Source organism: Bufo gargarizans, chromosome 9 (genome assembly GCF_014858855.1).
Source record: "Bufo gargarizans isolate SCDJY-AF-19 chromosome 9, ASM1485885v1, whole genome shotgun sequence".
Lineage (NCBI taxonomy): Eukaryota > Metazoa > Chordata > Amphibia > Anura > Bufonidae > Bufo > Bufo gargarizans.
This window is the reverse complement of record NC_058088.1, coordinates 187261677-187281185: the sequence shown is the minus strand read 5'-3', so window position 1 is coordinate 187281185 and position 19509 is coordinate 187261677. Positions and strand designations below refer to the sequence as shown.

At 49.2% G+C, this 19509-nt stretch overlaps 2 protein-coding genes across 3 annotated transcripts; one reads left to right on the top strand and one right to left on the bottom strand.

Moving 5' to 3' along the window:
* Window positions 1-2: 2 nt before the first annotated feature.
* EMC3 (ER membrane protein complex subunit 3) lies at window positions 3-3125 on the top strand. The gene is made up of 8 exons (XM_044268315.1): window positions 3-201; window positions 1092-1149; window positions 1258-1351; window positions 1432-1536; window positions 1881-1962; window positions 2041-2120; window positions 2669-2751; window positions 2940-3125. Exons 1-8 carry the CDS (start codon window positions 47-49, stop codon window positions 3033-3035), a joined length of 753 nt encoding a protein of 250 aa, XP_044124250.1. The 5' UTR covers window positions 3-46; the 3' UTR covers window positions 3036-3125.
* Window positions 3126-4385: 1260 nt separating this feature from the next.
* Window positions 4386-18661, bottom strand: CDK16 (cyclin dependent kinase 16). 2 transcript variants are annotated; one of them, XM_044305914.1, is made up of 17 exons: window positions 18514-18661; window positions 16101-16236; window positions 14842-15000; window positions 12161-12291; window positions 11712-11837; window positions 11561-11617; window positions 11264-11378; window positions 10791-10885; window positions 9387-9449; window positions 7708-7831; window positions 7491-7611; window positions 7042-7139; window positions 6674-6779; window positions 6546-6588; window positions 5752-5842; window positions 5457-5528; window positions 4386-5241 (listed from the first exon to the last, which is right to left on the bottom strand). In XM_044305914.1, exons 2-17 carry the CDS (start codon window positions 16225-16227, stop codon window positions 5201-5203), a joined length of 1569 nt encoding a protein of 522 aa, XP_044161849.1. In that variant the 5' UTR covers window positions 16228-16236; window positions 18514-18661; the 3' UTR covers window positions 4386-5200. The 2 variants fall into 2 exon arrangements, with proteins under 2 accessions (XP_044161849.1, XP_044161848.1); XM_044305913.1 differs by lacking the exon at window positions 14842-15000 and having other exon boundaries at window positions 18514-18642.
* Window positions 18662-19509: the final 848 nt, after the last annotated feature.

The following is a 19509-nucleotide window of genomic DNA, read 5'->3' as shown; positions in this document are numbered from 1 at the left end:
GAACCGGAAGTGGTGTGCGTGTTTCCGCTTTGACCTCTCAGACAAGATGGCTATCCCGGAGCTGCTGCTGGACTCCAGTATACGGCTGTGGGTTGTGTTACCCATCGTGTTCATCACCTTCTATAGCGGACTCCTGAGGCATCATGTCACCCGGCTGCTGCAAGGGGAGAAGAAGACGGAGCTGGAGCCCCTGAGTGACAGGTGGGGCCCCTGTGTGATCAGCTTATGTGGCCCCTGAGCTGTCGCTCCTCTTACTTCTGGCTGGGTTATGACTGTTATGTGGCCCCCTGTGCTGCGACTCCTCCCCCGCATACTAATGTGGCCCCCTGTGCTGCGACTCCTCCCCCGCATACTAATGTGGCCCCCTGTGATGCGACTCCTCCCCCGCACACTAATGTGGCCCCCTGTGCTGCGACTCCTCCCCCGCACACTCATGTGGCCCCCTGTGCTGCGACTCCTCCCCCGCACACTAATGTGGCCCCCTGTGCTGCGACTCCTCCCCCGCACACTAATGTGGCCCCCTGTGCTGCGACTCCTCCCCTGCATACTAATGTGGCCCCCTGTGCTGCGACTCCTCCCCCGCATACTAATGTGGCCCCCTGTGCTGCGACTCCTCCCCCGCATACTAATGTGGCCCCCTGTGCTGCGACTCCTCCCCCGCATACTAATGTGGCCCCCTGTGCTGCGACTCCTCCCCCGCCTACTAATGTGGCCCCTGTGCTGTGACTCCTCCCCCGCATACTAATGTGGCCCCCTGTGCTGCGACTCCTGCTCATACTTGTGGCCCCAGGTTTGCACCTTGCAGTCCACCCCTCCTCCCCGCAGCTGTGGCCCTTATGCTGTGACTCCTCCCCTTCATACTTATGTGACCCCTGTGCTGTTTACTCCCCTAATGTGGCCCCTGTGCTGTGACTCCTCCCCCACATACTGATGTGACCCCTGTGCTGTTTCCTCCCATAATGTGGCCCCTGTGCTGTGTCTCCTCCTGCTCATACTTGTGGCCCCAGATTTGTACCCTGTAGTCTGTGGCCCTTTTGAGTTGTCACCCCTCCCCCGCTCTTTCCCTAACCTGTCCTCCTTCCATCCCTCAGTCAGGTTTTGATCCGGAGCCGAATCCTCAGGGAGAACGGGAAATACATCCCCAGGCAGGTGAGTACCACCGCGACCATCCCACCCCGGTCATGGTGACGCCCTGCAGGGGTCTAGCCTCCGGAGCTCCATGGGGTGGGCATGACGGCCTTCTCCTTTCTCGTCCAGTCGTTCCTCATGAGGAAGTTGTACTTCAATGACGAAGAGACCGGCTTCTTCAAGAAGACCAAGAGGAAAGTGATCCAGAAGAACCCAATGACAGGTAGGTACCCAACGCCTCCAGGACGCAGACCACCCACCGTACGGTCACCCGACTCAGTGTCTCCTTTTCCCAACCCACAGATCCCTCCATGATGATGGATATGATGAAGGGCAACCTCACCAACGTCCTCCCCATGATCCTCATCGGCGGATGGATCAACTGGGCCTTCTCTGGCTTCCTGACGAGTAAGAGTTAAAAAGCCCCTTTCACTGCCCTCTAATATCTTACTCCTACTCTGAGATACCATCACTCAAAGCTGCAGGCCCAAAGCCTGAGGCTGCACTACTGAAAGGTTCAGATCCAGCGATGTCATGGAGTCAAATCGCATTCCACCTCCTTGGTCGTACCATACGCTCTAGGCCAGGTAGGGGGCAGATGGGGCTTTGGCATGGGAGTGTCTCAGTAGTGCAGCCTCAGGCTTCGGGCCTGTAATTTCTAGCGGTCCTATCTCTTCAGGGAAGGAAGATATTGAAAAGCGGTTTTCACGTATATATTTTTTTAAATCCGTGTTATCGGCGTGTCTTTTCAGCCAAGGTTCCCTTCCCCCTGACCCTGCGATTCAAGCCCATGCTGCAGCGAGGCATTGAGCTTGAGTCCCTAGACGCCTCTTGGTAAGTGTGTCTCCCCCGCTGGACGCCCCCCGCCGCTGCTGGACTCGGCCGCCGATCTGACCTGTGGGTGTCTTGTAGGGTGAGCTCTGCCTCCTGGTATTTCCTCAACGTGTTTGGCCTGAGGAGCATGTACACGCTGATCCTGGGACAGGACAATGGTGAGTCGTAGATCTGCTTCCCAAAACATGGCTGCCTTCCAGAAACAGCGCCACACCTGTCCACGGGTTGTGTGCGGTATTGCAGCTCAGCCCAGTGAAGCCGAGTTGCAGCACCAGACACAACCCGTGGACGGCGGCCATGTTTTTCTAACTCCTGACGGTCCAAACTTTTCATGTCTGGAAGGATTCAGGTGGTGCGTAGAGCGCCCCCTAGCATCTCATTAGCAGAGTCCGACAGATGATTTTATTTAGTCAAATGAGTGCTTCAATGCACTTAGGGGCTAGGCCCCACCCCCGTTGCACTGAGGCCTTCATTTGCATAAAGAATAAAGGTCCTTTTTCTCCCCGGTATCACTACTAGGTAGCATGCCTTGTTTAATAGGGTTGATCCTGTTGACGGTTGCTCTTTAAGGTTTGCAGCCTTCTACAAAACTACCAACTCCGGCATGCTGGGAGTTGTAGTTTTGCATCAGCTAGAGAGCCCCAGATTGCACCCCGCCTTCTGTCGGGGGAGCTTTTAACCTCTTGGTCTTGTATCTGCCTTCCAGCCGCCGACCAGAGCCGTGTCATGGAGGACCAGATGACCGGAGCGGCCATGGCCGCACCACAAGACACCAATAAAGCCTTCAAAGTAAGTGCGCCCCAAAATCTATAGAACTGCGCAACCGTTGTCGGCCATTTTGGAGGATACAGAGAATTGCGTTTGGCCACCTGGTCACTAGAGAGACCTTTCCTTGTTGTCCCACGCCCCTCCGGGAATTCGCTAGGGCGACTATAGTCAAGAAAAGGCTGCATTTTAAAGGTTTCCATCTTGTTTAGGCCGAATGGGAAGCCATGGAGATCACAGAACATCAGTGGGCGCTGGAGAACGTGGAGGAAGATCTCGTCTCGAAGGACCTGAACCTGGAGCAGTAATCGCCACACGGCCAAAGAGACCTTACCCTTGTACACAGTATTTGTTTTTTTTTCTTACAGATTGCCAAAATTAAAAGTCCTATTATAATATCATGGGTTATGGAAGTGATTGGCCCGAAAGGGCGACTGCCAGGGTGCTGTGACTTAAAGGGGTGTCCCATCTGAGATTTATAGGATAGGCCATAAAGGTCTGCAAGGAGCGGGACCCAAAGTGAATGGGAGAGCAAGCCGTGCATGTGGGACTGGCACATAGTAGTGAGGGGTGGCTGCGCATGCGCAACGTGCTCTCAGTTTCACAATGGGGCCCCATTCTTGAGACAGATGTATATCCCACCTGTAGGGACCCTCTCCTATTGGATATTTATACCATATCGACAGGCCATCAGTGCTGCAGATGGGACAACACCTTTAAAGGGTTATTCCCACCTCATACATTGGTGGCATTTCGCCAGGTCAGATAGGAGCGGGTCTAACCTGTGGACCACCACCACTTTTATGGGAATTCCAAAAATAGCCGAGCAATCGCACTTGGCGATTTTCGGAGGTCTCGTAGAAGTAACGGAGAGCGCACCAAGCATGCATTGGTTTCCTTTCCATTCACCAAAAATATTGTGGAGTCGGTGCTTGGCTATTTTAAAGAACTCCCATGGCGGTGAATGGAAAGGGGGGGGTGCTCCTTCACTTTAGGACCTGGTCCCGGTAGGACCTGCACCTATCTGACGGTATAGGCCAGAGACGGGAATACCCCAATAAAGGAAATATGAAAACCATGCCTAGGGCAACATCTGCATGGAGTTTGTATGTTCTCCCCGTGTTTGTGTGGGTTTCCTCCGGGTACTTCGGTTTCCTCCCACACTCCAAAGACAGACTGATAGGGACCTTAGATTGTGAGCCCCATTGGGGACAGTTGGATGATAATGTCTGTAAAGCGCTGCGGAATTAGTAGAGCTATATAAGTGTGTATAATAAATAATAGTACAGGGGGTGAAGAGTATCTTCTATCTTTGGATCCAGGTCTCGTTCTGCCATCTTGATTGTAGAAGTCTTTGTCGGCCTAGTTCGGACGTTACGTTAAGCAGAAGCTGTAGTTACATAGCGCGTTCCGAATCGTGAGGTGTAATGCCCAGGAGAGGTGACCGGCTGCGCTGTGTGCAGCAGCCTGCATGTCGCAGGCACTATGCAGATTCACATAGGGAATGATGGGTTTTCACTGGCGGTATTTGGGGATTTTTACATTGACAGCCCACCACCGATCACTAGGATAGGATGTGAAATCCTAGACCAACCCTTGAAATAATAAGAAACCTTCATTGTGCAGAGTATCCCAGGAAAGCGCAGACCAGGCGGAGGTTGGTTCACTGTTTTAATAGTTGTTCATACGTCTGATATTTAGCAGGAAGAGGGTTCGGGGCCCTTTCCTTGCTCCTCCCCTGGGTGGCAAAGTAAAAGGGATCAGAGTAGGGAAGGGCTGCCCGTGTATACATAGTCTGCTCATCCTTTCTGTTCTCTACAGAATGCTAAGCTTTGGTACCTGCGCGCAGTTTGTGGGGACTCTCGTAGGCAAGCCCCCCCGCTAATACTGACACCCGGCGCAGGCGCCGTCCTGAGCTAAAGTGACTCGACACCAAGTCTTACATACCTTCACCCATCCCTGGAGCAACGTAGGATAAGCCAAGAACCCTTCCACCATCTATGAGTAGGGTCTAGTCACCCTCTACATTGTTCTCAATGGTCTTTTCCTACCGCCAGAAGAAGCCATAGACAAGCCTGGATCTTAAGTCATCAGCTCTCCTCAGGATCGAGATGGTGACCTCTTGGCCAGCTCTTCATGTAGAGAAACACTTCCTAGTACGCCTGGGAGTAGGGTAGGATGGGCACACAAGGGAGAGCAAGGAGAGGACATTCGTCAGGGGCGCACGGTATGACACACGGTGGGGGTGTGCCAAACAAGTCCCCGCAGGTACAGCAGCAGATCAGCACGTAGTGTCCGCACGGCAACGGGAAAGATAATATGGGTATTGTAGATGCCACATGCTGGCACTGCCTAATGTCCACTTGTCCACCTACTGCAGGCTCAAAGAGCAGTCAAGTCCGACTCCGCCCGGCCTCAGGCTCCTTCAGCTGTTAGGACCACATGCTTGCTTCGAAGATAGACCTCCAAACGTTCAACCAAGAACGAGGCTGAGCCTTCGAGACTGTATATGAACTGCAAAGCAGAAACCAAGCATCACTACAGTAAGCTTCGTCATTTTCAATCTCACTGCTTGCTGTCACTGAATGAATCTTATGGCATACTGAGGATAGGCAGTGTAGATCTGTAGTTTCCCAGCTGTTGTAAACTACAACTCCCAGCAGGCTGGACGTTGTAGTTTCCTGACAGCTGGAGACCCCCCTGCTCAGGCCATCTGGAAGGGGTCTTACCGGATTCCGTGGCTGGCCGAAGCTTGTTCTCTTCATCCAGATGTATTTCTTTCAGTGCAAAGATGGAAGTAGCTGGTGAAAGAAAAAAAATCGCTAAAATTTACTATCTGTTTCTGGGCGACAGGCTGATCACCCTGCCCTCTGAGGATGCCGAGGGCAGGTCCACCTCGATGAGCAATGATTCTGCCCCGTAACTGGGCAGATGTGACATTCAAGACTATAGGAAAGCCTCTATGTGAGGTGTACTAGCTGTAACCCAGCTTTCCCAGGTACTGATGGAGGTTGTAGTACTCACTGTCTGGTAGCTTATGAATCCTTTCCCCCAGTTCCTGGAAGTATAAGTGTTTCATGGCTTCCTCCGCGGAGATCCTTCTCCTTCCTTCCAGCTGTGGAAACATGGAATCCATCAAACAACCGCTCTGCAACCCTGAGTTCAAGGGCTGTTGTCAAACTGCAACTCCCAGCGTACCCCGACTACCTGCAACCTGGTTGTCAGACCCCCTCCCAGCATGCCCTGACTACCTGCAACCCTAGCTATAGCAGTACTTTGCAACCTGGGTCTCCAAAGGTAGTTGTAAAACTACAACTACCAGCATGCCCAGACTACCTGCAACCCTAGCTATAGCATTAGTCTGCAACCTGGGGCTTTAAGGTGGTTGTCAGACCCCCTCCCAGCATGCCCTGACTACCTGCAACCAACCTGTCTTCCCAGGTATAGCAGTGGTCTGCAACCTGGGGTGCTCTGTGAGACTACAACTGCCAGCATGCCCAGACAACTTGCAACCATCTATAGCGTTTTGTCTGTAACTTGGAGCTCCTAAGGTAATTGTACAACTACAACTCTCACTATTCCTGTAGCTGACTTGTATTACTAGCTATAGCAGTGGTCTGTAAACTGGGGGCTCTAAGGCAGTTGTGAAACTACGACACCCATTGTGCTAAAATTAAAAGGGATTTTACATGTGACCGCTGAGGCCAATGAGCGGCAGCAGTGGTCATGGGACTATTAGCAGGTGTTTTTATTTCTAGGTGCACTTTTTGGCCATTTTGCTGTTTAGTTTGGACAATCCCTTTAAGGGCCACATTTACCTGAAGGAATTTGGAGAGAAGGTTGGCTCCATCCGTATCCAGCCTGAGGAAGACAAAGCATTGCATTAAAGGGAGAGGGGGGGTAAAAGGAAGTGGGCAGTGGTAAGGGTGGCATAAGGGCACCATACCTGGCGGCATGCTTCTGGATCGGGTCTGGATGATATTTGGGGTAGTTGTAGGATTTAAATTCTTCATTAGATAGGATCCCGGTCCACGTCTCTTCCGTGGGTGTTCCTAAAAGGAGGAATAATAGAAAGGAAATTCCGTTAATTCTGACTCCAGTTACATTTTGTATCCTTTCCATAACTGATAATTCAGAATATCTGATTATCCGACAGCTGCCGGATTAATGGAACCTCACTGTTTATAATAACACATTGGAATTTCTTCCAGGTATAATCCATATCTGGTTTTTCCGACGCGTTTCCATTCAGCTTACAAAGCGTCAGTAAGACGTGCATCATATGTCAAAAGGTTCCCTTTAAATGCAAATTACCGAGTATCCGAAAAATAAAGTGCAGCTGTTCCTCCACAGTGGATCCTGGGAAAAGCGGTCGCCCTGTGACCATCTCGTAAAAGATGCAGCCGACGCCCCTAGAGGAGGCAGAAGAGAAATCAAATGGGTATGAAACCATCACCCTCATCATCCACACCACTGCATAGTATCATCATCGTATAGCCGCCAGATACATCAGCGTTATCATAGCGCAGAGGTGATGTCTGGAGGTTCTTAGCTATGCTCTTGGTGGTCGTGGGGCTACCAGAAGAACGCTACAGTCGGCCTCTAGCCTAATAGATCTGGCTGATAACAGGGAGCAATAAATTGTCCTGGACGGCAGAGTTATAATCATTCCGCATTCACAACATGCAGTCTCGCTGACACCGAGAGGAAACTGCAGCTGCATCCCCCTCCTCCCTCTCCAGCAAATCTCTTCATCTACTCACCACATGTCGATCTGGGTGGAGTATTCAGTGGACCCCAGAAGAATATCTGGTGGTCGGTACCACAATGTAACCACTTCATTGGAGTAGGTTTTTGTGGGGATAGATTTGGCGCGGGCCAGGCCTGGAAAGACACGCAACATCAGAAACTGGAGACAAAAGTGGGACAAAACACTGGAAGGGGATTTATTTGTTTTTCCCACTTTTTGGCTTCACTTACCAAAATCGGCGAGTTTGAGCTCCCCCTTCTCATTGATCAGCAGGTTCTGCGGCTTCAGATCTCGGTGCAGGACTTTACGTCGGTGACAATACGACAGTCCTCGAAGAAGCTGGAAAAGAAAGAGCTACGCAGAGAGCAGACCGTTACTTAAAGGGAAACTCCAGTCCTATTGAACTGCCCTAATTATAAACCTGCTGCTATTTCGCATATACAGTTCCTATCTCAACCTATGTATTTCCATGGTTACAGACTACAATCGAACCTTGTGTAGTCTGATCACGCAGTGGCGTATTTCCCCCTTTCTCGGCATCTGTAGTCAGTATTATTCACATACAGCTGGTTTTAAATCCCCCAGGAGGGTTCTGAACTGCATTATATCCCACAACCCCCAGCTTGGACAACCGTAATCAGTGTGAGAGATGAAGGTGGGTAAGACACAAGTACATAGGGTGTAGCATGAAGGCAGCTTCTCAGAGAGCACCCCGAGCTCTGAACATGCAGCTGCACAAGCAAAATGTTGAAAAAACTGCACAGGGATCGCGCACCAAGCTCTGAACCTGCAGCTGCAAAAGTATAATATCAGAGCAACTCAGGCTCAGGAGGTACCGTGTAATTCTGGCAAATGGAGTACACGCCGGATCCGGACAACGCAAGTGTGAAAGAGCCCTAATAAATAGTGTTTTTCCATATATGAGTGCCAATCCTATATTTAAAAATATAGAATGCTAAATAAAATGGACATTGAGGGGTTAAAAATAATGAAAAATAAACTCACCTCATTCACTTGATCGCGCACATCTTCTTTCTAAAGGACCTGCGGTGACGTCACCGCGCTCACCCTTCAATGTCCATTTTATTTAGCATTCTGTCTTAAGAATGCTATTACTTTCCATTATAACCATGTTATAACGGAAAAAAATTAAATCACCCGAACCTGAACTTCAGTGAAAAACTCCGGGTACCTGAACTGGCAAAGTTCGGTACGAACCCTAACTTTGCAGTTTGGGTTCGCTCAACCCTACTAACAAGCACTGACTCTGCAGCTACACAAGCAAAATATCAGAGCAACTGTATAGGGGGCACCCACCGAGCACTGAACCTGCAGCTGCACAAGCAAAATGTCATAGCAACTGTACAGTGAGCTCCCACCGAGGTCTGAACCTGCAGCTACACAAGCAAAATGTCAGAGCAACTGTACAAGGACCACCCCACCGAGCTCTGAACCTGCAGCTGAACAAGCAAAATGTCAGAACAACTGTACAAGGACCACCCCACCGAGCTCTGAACCTGCAGCTGCACAACCAAAATGTCAGAGCAACCGTACAGGAAACACCCACCAAGCTATGAACCTGAAGCTGTCCAAGCAAAATATGAGCGCAACTGTACAGCGAGCTCCAACCGAGCTCTGAACCTGCAGCTACACAAGCAAAATGTTAGAGCAACTTCGCAGGGAACACCCACCTAGCACTGAACCTGCAGCTGCACAAGCAAAATATCACAGCAAGCAGATCTATCTTGAAAATAAGCAAATCAATACAGAGATCAGCCTCCCAGGGGGGAGCTTAGTTGTGTGCTCTGCCCATACAGTATGTAGCTAGAGGTAAGTAGTATATGGCTGCATCTTACAGGTGGCTGTGGGCAACAGGGTCAGTTTTGACCAATGAGGATAACACACTCACCTTGACGTTGTGAAGGTTTATTAAGTTCCCACAATCGTCCAGATACTGTTTTAAATCTTTGTCCTGATTGGAGGAGAAGAAAATAATAATCAGCGCACGTGGCGAGCTACAGTACAAAAGGTTAATCATGTAGTGCGTAAACATAACTGCTGTAATGTATCTAGAATAAAAAAATAAAGCAACTTTGCAAACATCTCCGACAATTTTAGGAATACAGCTCTGTTGCAGACCTGTCTCCATGGTTACAGACTACAGAGCAGCCCTGTGTGTAGTCTGATCCTGCAGTAGTCCATGTAGAGTAATGATCATAATGTACACCAGGACAACGCATAGGACCTGCATACCCAAAAGATTTTTTAAATGTGTTTTTATTGTAGTGCCCTGGAGCAGAGGTACTGTGAAGTCTGGACATTTGCCTGTTTCCTCTATGCAAAGTTATAAACTTCTTACTTTATTTCACTTGAAAGGGTTAACTTGCACTGTTTAATACCATGTAATTACATTTAATATATATGTTGTTATACATATCCTGTTCATTTGCACAGCACGGTGGAAAGGGTTAATGTACACTAAGAGATGTTTGGGACTTTCCAGCTAATAATGAGAAGATGGTAATTTTAAATAGCTGTCATAGGGTTTAAAGAAGAGCATGTTTTGGAGGGAAAAAGCCAGACTTGTTTACCACCAAAACCAGACGCACTGACCTTCTGACTGTGTGGTTTAGCTTTGCTATGTCTGTTTTTGTCTGGAAAAACTGCTGTGTCTTTGCCATTGGGTATCATTGAAGCTCCAATGCAAGTCTATGACAGACGGCAGTTGTAACATTGTATTTGTTTGTGCTGAGTTTTCTCCACTCCTACCCCTCCCACTAGAAGGTTCTTGTTAAGCTAGAAACTGTATATAAGGAGAGCGGTCAGAGACCCTAGTGTGCTGCAGTTAGGGAGCAGTGCTTGGAGTGGAAGACTCTGCCGGTCTTCATGAGTGACCAGAAGAAGACGTTGAGATGGGAACGTTGAGCCACAGACCATGGATCACCAGCCCTGTGACCAAGGAGCTACCCGGACTACTGAGCTACAGACCGTGGGCCTCCAGCCTCTGACCAGGGTTCCAGCCTTCTCAGAGAGAGACAGGACAGGGTGCACCACGTCTTACTAGTCCTTCAAGAAAGCAGCAACACGTGGTGACACCTCGTCGGTATCCAGGGAACCTATCATAGTGTCGGGGCCAACCCAAACCCAGCCACTGCATTATCAAGACAAGGTAGTTGCAACCACCACTTTAAGGCGCCACCCTCAGGCCAGGCAGATCTGTTCTCAAGACGTGACCCACCTAAATTCGCAGGGCAATAGTCTCCTTAAAGGCCTCTGCCAAGACTATAAACTTTTCCCTCTGCCCCCAACTTACCAGATACTCGAAGACAAGAGTCAGGGTCCTCTCCGTGTGGATGATATCGTGCAGAGTAACGATATTTGCATGTTTCAAGTCCTTTAGAAGGGAAACTAAGGCGAGAAAGGGTAGAAGATCAATCACTTCATGTCAATGAGAGGTTGTCACAGCCCCGCCCCTTTTACTAGCATCAATGGAGGCTTTTGGGCCCAAATATAAATCCTGCAACAGAGCAGCCACCTATCACGTCTTCTTATAGGCTTTAGCGCCCAATCAGGCACCAGGGCCTGATATGATAGCTATCTTTGCACCCCCGTAACTACACCTCTGATGAAGTTCCCCTTAAGGGAGTGGTCTATAGGTGACCGAACCACTAAATCCACTAGGCTCTCAAACAGGGTAGAGTCGGAAGACCCCCACAGAAATTAGATGGCGGAATCTGCAGGAGGTAGTGTTAACGGGCACCTTATAGTTTTGTCCTTGGTACCTACCTTCCCGAATGGCTGTACATGGTGCACCTTCTTCATGCTCCAGACGAATCTCCTTAAGAGCCACCAGGTTCTCGGTCAGCTTACTCCGGCCTTTGTAAACAGTGGCATAAGTACCCTGAGGTAAGAAGTTAGATGGGATGTAGTTAAAGGGACACTGCCCCCTCCCCATGTCCACCATCTCGCAAGTCGCTGGAGTTAAAACAGCGCCACGCTTGTCCACAGGTTGTGTGCGGTATTGCAACTCAGCCCCATTCACTTCACAGCTTCCTCATTCCCAGTGCAGACCAGTTTACTCACCTCTCCCAGTTTGTCTAATTTGACATAGGTTTCCAACTTCCCAAAACCAATCTCCGACTGTAAGAGAAGATATGGAGAGATCAGTAATGGTGTCGGGGTTATAATTATGGGGGGGGGGGGGGGTATAGTTTCGAGGCAGCGAGGTACTCACCAAAGAAACTCTTCTCAGTCGTCTGCTTAAAGGCTTATCGAACGGGGGGCTACTCAGAGCCAGTTTCTCAAGGTAGCCCTCAGGAAGACGGATATCAGCGGGGAGGGACAGGCGCTTATTTACATCCTAGGGGGAGGGAAAATAAGTCTAGACTTAAAGGGGTCCTCCACAGAGGCTGGTATTTGGATGGGCACAACTTTCTAATACACAACTTTTCACATTCTGCTCCTTAATACGAATAACGGATCCATCAACAGCAACTTGTTGACGGTTTCCAAGTAGCAACTGCCTTTTTTCTTGGTTATGTTTGGTAAAATTTCACAGATTTGCATCTCATTTACATACCCCAAGGGCCTCCCCCTAGGAGCTGTAATGGCAGCCATATTGGTGGTCGGCCACGTTTTCTAGGACACCGCTAACTAGACAGAAGGGGGTGACAGCAGGTTTACCTCTGTGGATATTTTCCGCGCGGCATTGTTCCTCATCCTGACCCGGACTGGCGACTGAACTTCATCAGAAGAGCCGGAGGCTTGATCGCTCTCCCCGTCAGAGCCCATTTTTAGGTCTTCGTGTACAATCTCTAGACAAAGGGAGCAGGTTTGTCACACAACGGACAAGTCGGACATGCGGCAAGATGCCGATCCAAGTTAAAGGGTGAGTATTTATGGGGCGACCAGGAGTTCCCCTTTAAATCAGGCGACTCCTCAATTGGTTATCGTTTGAGAGGGTCTGGAATGATGGCCATTTACCAAAGAGAACTGACAAAGCGAGAGGGTTTTAAAAAGGGACAAAATCAAAATGAATCGATGTGAGCGATGCCTTTTGTGATGATGGGGGGGAGATGCGGAGCAAGGGTAACGACACTGCAGCGAGTCAAGTGCAATGGTGACGACACTGCAGCGAGTGAAGTGCAATGGTGACGACACTGCAGCGAGTGTAGTGGAACGGTTATGACACTGCAGTGAATATGGTGCAAGCCCAATGACAATGCCACAGCGGAAGCTACTAAAGGGTTAACAGGCTCAGGAGGTACCGTAGAAGGTTCCCAGGGGGTCGAGGGGGAATTACAATACAGACTAGAGAGGGATCATCGTAGAACCCATAGATCGTATTAAGGGGTCCGCAAAAAAAACGGGCGACATCTGTGTTACATCCGTATTTTCTGCGGATCCATTGTAACAATGCCTGTCCTTGTCCGCAAAACGGACAATAGGACATGCTCTATTTTTTTACGGACATACCGATACGGAATGCACACTGAGTCATTTCCGTTTTTTTTTGGCCTCATTGAAATGAATGGTTCTGCATATGGTCCGCAAAAAAATACGGAACGGACACAGACACAAAGTCCGTTCGTGTGCATGAGCCCTAATCTTTAGGATCAGAGAAGGGTACCAAAAAAAGTACCACAGATGAGGGCAAATGAAGATGAATGAGTCTTTACATTGGAAGATCACTCAACAGCACCTTGCCAGTGGCGTAGCGAGCGGGGGCTTGCGGGGGGGGGGGGTACCTGGCCGCTGGGGCACTGAGTGCCGAGTGAATGGCTGAGGCTACACGCAGGGTAGTTTAGGCTAGGAAATTGTCGGGCTTGCGCGCACGATGAGTCGGTTTTCTCGTAAACCGCTTTGCCCCTTCTAGGCCTTTGTGAGCAGTAGGCAAAGCAGAGTGCACCAGGGTGGAGAGATAAGCCGGGCGGCCCCCGGGGGACTTCCGAGAGGAAATATTGGTGAAGGGAGTGAGGGGCTGCAGCCAGTGCCCCTGCCATGGGCATTTTACAGTAACTATATCATGGGCCTGCTGTGCGGACTTTACTTAGGCCCCCCACAATAATAATCCTTCGTATTAATCCTCCCCCCAGGCCCGCTAGTCTACTGTGACTTTCAGTGCGGGGGGCCGCATGGGCCCTCCATGGCGATTGGGAATAAATTAAAGGGATTGCGCCAAGTTTTGACGGTCTTCCCTATCTATAGGAATAACTAACTGATCAGTGGGGACCTGACCGCTGGGACCCCACTGATCCCTAAAACGGGGGTCTGACGGAGCGGAGGGTGGGGCATGCGCCCTGGCGCTCCAGTCATCAGGCGGTCCTATAGAGAATAAGTGGAGGGGCCGCACCATCAGACTGGGGGACCGGGACCCCGGTATCAGCATGGTGTAATATGCAGTCACTATAAGGTGGTAATATGCGCTCATGGTCTTGGCGGTATTTTTTGCCTCCTATAGTCTTATTGTTGGTAATGCTGTTTTTTATTTATTTATTCAGGATTAGTATGGCGGTAATATTCTGATCCTATGTGGGCATGGTGTGGCGGTATTATTTGGCCTTTATATAGTGTTATTATTGGTCTTGGTATAATGTAACGTGTCCGCAGCTTACGGAGCGCGGTACTTGGCTTGCCCCAGGCACTGGCCGCCCACTCTACGCCACTGCACCTTGCTGATGGTTTCCAAGCAGCAACATGATTTTTATTTTCATTCTTATTAACCATTTAGTCTTTGCCCAGCATTTTTGTTATCAATATGGCGGCTGCAAGCCAACGTGTTTCTGCCAGTAGCCATAGGATAGGATATTTAGGCTAGGAGACAAACCACACGAGCAGATACATGCACGAGACGAATGCCACTCGACACCTAAAGATAAGTGGGGGCGCTACCGCAGGGTCTATATAGTGCCGCAGGACTAGTGGCCCACACACAACCACTTTACTGCTGTCTGAATGAGGCCTAAGTTATACACTGCATTCACCAGCAGAGGGCGCAAAAATAGGACTGACGATACTGACACAGTGTAGCAAGCCCTCTGCTGTGTGAAAGTAGGACAAGGCCAGGACAGGTTTTGCAGCCAATACATTTTTCCTGTGCTGATACACTGTAGCAAACTATGAGACCGGTCCTGCCGCGTGTTTTGCGCTCATGTGTTGACAGAAACAGAAAAAGTTCATTTCACTGACAGCAAGCAGAGATATTAGAATGGTGAGTTTTTTTTTTTTTTTTGAAGAACATCTCAGGAGGACACACGCACCTCTGTGTGCACAAGCAAACATTGACACATGACCTGGAGGTGTGCACTGGCAGGGCCCGGTGTGGCGGTTTTGCACGCTCGGTCTGCTGGTGCACACACACCTACCTAGTCGGCTGCTCCGGTTCAGGTAAGAGCTGAGGCTCCGGCAGACGGCACTGTGCGGCCGGGGGATGGGCGGCTTTTGGAAGGAGCTGGCGGTGTAGTGGTGCAGGAAGGATTGCATGCTGTGGGACGAAAGGCTTCTCCCATTTCGGACGATGGGCTCTGAGGGGGAGGGGGGGGGGGGGTACATCAGGACAACAGGTAGGGTGGAAGGCAGGGCAAGAATGGGGCAGAATGGGCATAGATTCAGAATAAGAACCACAGGAGGATAGGGGACAGGAGACAGGGAAACCGAAAGGAAGCATGGAGGATGGTGAGGAAGCCATGGCAAAATCAAGAGAAAGAAGGAAGATGGGGTGGGGAGGGATGGAAATGACAAATTGGGAGGGGAAGGGGGGTGCCAGAGAAGAAGGGAAAAGACAGCAAGGGAAGAATAAATTAACGTAAAAGGAAAATAAATCATACAGATTCAACAAAAAGGAACCAAAACTGAAAGAGCAAATAATAAAAAAATCCCCTGATTTCAACCCAAAAAACCAGCAGCATGCAAAGCGGGCACTCACCAGTGAGACTTCCAGTAAGAAATGAGTCAGATCTACCTCCAGGGTGCCACAGACCCGCACCTACCTGCCGCCAGTCTCACCCCATGGGCAAGGTGCACATTCCCCCTACCTAATGGGATCATACTTCATCTTTCTCTTAATTGACCACTTCCTAATTACCCCCTAGGGCACTCTCCACCACAGTAGAGCAAGATCACAAGGGATTCCAAGATCAAGACTGCTCAAGAAGGTGGCCAGGCCCAATGTTACCAATGGATCCAAGAACTACTTTTGCCACTGGTGGACTTTTCGAACCTGTAGTCCCATGGAGAAAAAGAAGAGTGTAGCAGCTCTCATGGACCACACCTTTAACAATACTGTTCCCCAAATAAAGGAATGAGATCTTTCCTGAGAATAGTTTTCCAAGGTCAACCAGGAGGTCCTGCATGTATTACAATGGTAGGTTCTCCCTCTGTGGAATATTGGTATTAATGACCTACCCTTATATTTAGGGAAAGCATAGTACGATGGCTGGCCCACACCCTGATCGCACACAACTTCTTCTAGTTGTACATCTCCATTCTCAGGATATTTCGAAGTGATGGGGACACACTCAACGCAAATAAAAAACAAGATAGCTGGCATCTACCATCCACTTACCTGGGTACTCATACCCACCAGTTCCATCCTTTCCTCACTGGTCCTGGTAATGGTACTTACCATTGTCACTGCTGCCATTGTCTTCCATGGTGATCTGCTCTGAGTGGTCTCCAGGGCTTTTTTCTGAGGTCCTTCCACCCCGGAGGGTCATAGAAAGCTGCCTCTTGATTTTCTTCATCCGGTCCATGGCTGCCAGCTGAAAGTGGAGAATATAAGTACCCAACACATGGAGGAATAGGGACTTTGTGGTCCTTTATGTCACATTGGATGGAGTTCATCAACACCTCTAATGATATGAGGTTCTTATGGCTGGTGCTATAATCCAATTTTCATGATGGGAACAAGCCCAAAAGTTAGGCTGCCCTAACAGGGGAAAGAAGGCTATGAATAACCACTATCTAAGGATGTAGCCCAATAGTTGGTGGGATACCAGTTTGACTGTTGCTCTATGACCACCTGATTTCATTTCAGTGTCTTCCTAATGACAAGCTCATTAAAGAGGGTTCTACATGATGGCCACTTCTTCGCTTGCATCCAAACTTGGAAGTCGCCATCACTGCCAACTCCATGCCTCATATTTGGAATATAATGTCAATACAGAATTGGTCCTAAATCCCCAACCAAGATATGGACTTGTCAGTGCAGGACATAAGCAAGAGAACCTCAAGTCTTGAAGTGTAGACGAACAATCTCAAGGTGGTGATTGACGCATAGGTGTCTCTGTCCTGAAACCATTAGATGCTACCTTGTCACATAGGTGTTCCACCTTGTTTCTGTCTTAAAACCAGTAAAGACCATTGAGATGCTACCTTGACACATATGTGTCCTACCTTGTTTCTGTCTTGAAACCAGTAAAGACCATTGAGATGCTACCTTAGGATCTTTAAGAAGATCCAAGGGTCCAAACCTCAGTCGTTATGATTGCCACTCTATCCATTGCTTATTAGAAGATCTTTGGTATTGGGTCAGGGCTATACCAAGAGTTGAGATCGGTTGGGCATTGGCTAAAGTCAAGTAAGTCAAGACCCTCCTCCGCCACCACCTTGAGCCACACTCCCATAAGAGTAAGTAAGGATGGTCATACTCCGTTCACTTCTATGACCCTTGCCTTGGTGTAGCCCAGTCTTTGACTCCATGTTTTCTCCATAGACATGACTGGCAGTTGCTCGAGTTGAGGAGTTGCTGCCTTCTCCTTATGGTAGAAAATATCTCCCTAGATCTGCAAGCGTGGCTCATAAAGCCATATGTTCTTCTGCAATGAGATCTTTATTTCTATGCATTTTTAATGAATCATTATAGCGTGCAGACGATGGGCAACCTAAAACCATCGTGGGCGTTCTGCTAGCGGTATACCGCCCTAGAGAATAGATAGTGGGGAGACAGGGGCGAGGGCACTGAGATACGTAAATGCAGGGTAATAAGGTTATTAGGGGGTATTAAGGCATGATGGATACCATGAGATGTTAGGGTAGGTTCTATAATATCCCGCTCCTGATGGTTTCTTAAAGGGATACTAACCCTATAATTGTATACCAATATGCTGGTATCTACTATTCCTTGTTATTAGCCACCAGGCTGACTGTATTCTTCCTGGAGCTAGAAGGAAAGATTTTGGAATTGCCTTTTAAGCAGTTCTCCAATGCTTGACATAATGGGATTGTCCTGATGCAAATGAGGCTAGATTGACCACTGGTGGTCCATAGGCGATCACGTGGTATATAGTGGTGCTGCTGAGTCCTTCAGAGCGAGAGGCACTCTTTGCACCAATTCCCCCCTTAAGAGGGGGATCCTGATGGGACAATCACTTAAAAGAGAACCTTTTTGGATCTGCCCCAGTGCTGTGTGAACATGACCTTAAAGTGACAGCCGAGGTTAGGGTTCCTCCATACCTTTTCCCACATGCAGCGTCCAAGGCCGGTCAACGTGGGACAGGACCATAGGGACAAATCCCTGGACCCATGTCCTTACAGACATCACCGATTGGAAAATCGCTTAACAAGTAATTCCATAACTGATGCTGTTATATATAACGTCATCACGGCCACCATCTTTAACTACTGGGGGGGGACCTGATCGTACACGTCCCACCATGACAGGTCCACTTTAAAGCAGACCCAAGGTGCCTTAGATCCTGAACAACGTCACTGCATCCTCTCTGCTATTCTTATCCGTAGTCACATGGCGCAAGACAAGCCAAAAAAGCCTTAATTTAACCCTGTCCTCCCCAAGCTTCTGTCATCACCCTGTAACCGAATCCTCCCCTCGGCTATTCCTATGCACCCAGCACAGCTCAGCCTCAGGGCTCTGCTATTCCTGTATCCACCTCACACGTCTACACCATCCTAATCCTGGGCTCTCCTGCAGTCCTCTCCCCCACAATGCACTGCTCTTGTTGTTTGCAAGGGAATGGCTTGCAGCCGGGCTCCTGACCCACCCCAGCCTGATGCATGCAGCATGCGGGGCCCCTGCTCACCCTGTGTCTGGAGGACAGAGAGTCAATGGCATGAAGCAGCGAGTCAATGACATGGAGCAGGCCCGGCCAGATCTCTGTAGTCCTCTGCCATTGTTCCTGTGCAGTCCTCCCCCTCCTGCTGCCTCCTTCTGTCCATCTCTCCTCCTTCAGTCACTCTCTCTCCTCCTCTTCCTGCACCCCCCCCCCCTTCATGATGCTAAATCCAGAACCACCCACTGACACATTGTGACAATTGCAATGCAATGTGACAGGCTGCAGGCGATGTAAAGAAATAGCAACCCCAGCTGCATGCAGTGGAATCAGCCTGATACAATGTAACAAAGCTTCACCTGCTGTGACAATCCTGTATACAATGTATCAGATCTGTAATGCAATAACCTGGAAGAATCATGCACACAGCGGTGTCCGTATTGCGGTCCTAAAACCATGGATCCGAAAAAAAGGACACCTTCCCATCACTAGAAATATGACTATTCTTGACCGCAGGACGGACAGGAATAGGACGTGTTCTGAAATTTGCGGAATGGACACGCGGATGCGAACAACACACAGATGACAGATGATTTTTTTTACATACCCATAGAAATGAAAAGGTCTATGTGCGAAGGAAAATACAGCTGTGTGCATGAGGCCTTAGGCCAGTCAGTGTCACGTCCGTGGAAAAAGCGTACGCGTTTCACCCTTAAAGATCCGTGGTTGGTCCGTGTATCCGTTTTTAAGATCTGTGTGTCATCCGTAATTCACTGACGTTGCTCAGCTGAAAATACATTTCCAAAGAATCTCCTATTGGTCTTCAGTGAAAAACGGACACAACACGGATATGTGTCAGTGATTTTCAGGGAGCCATAGACTTCAGTGGGCGTGCTTGGTCCGCATCACGTAGTGCATGTCTCCGTGATTTTTTTACTGACCCGCAGTCAGTAAAAAAAAAATACTGAAATGTGAACAGACACATAAATCAATGGGTACGCAGAAAATGCGGACAGCACAAGTCAG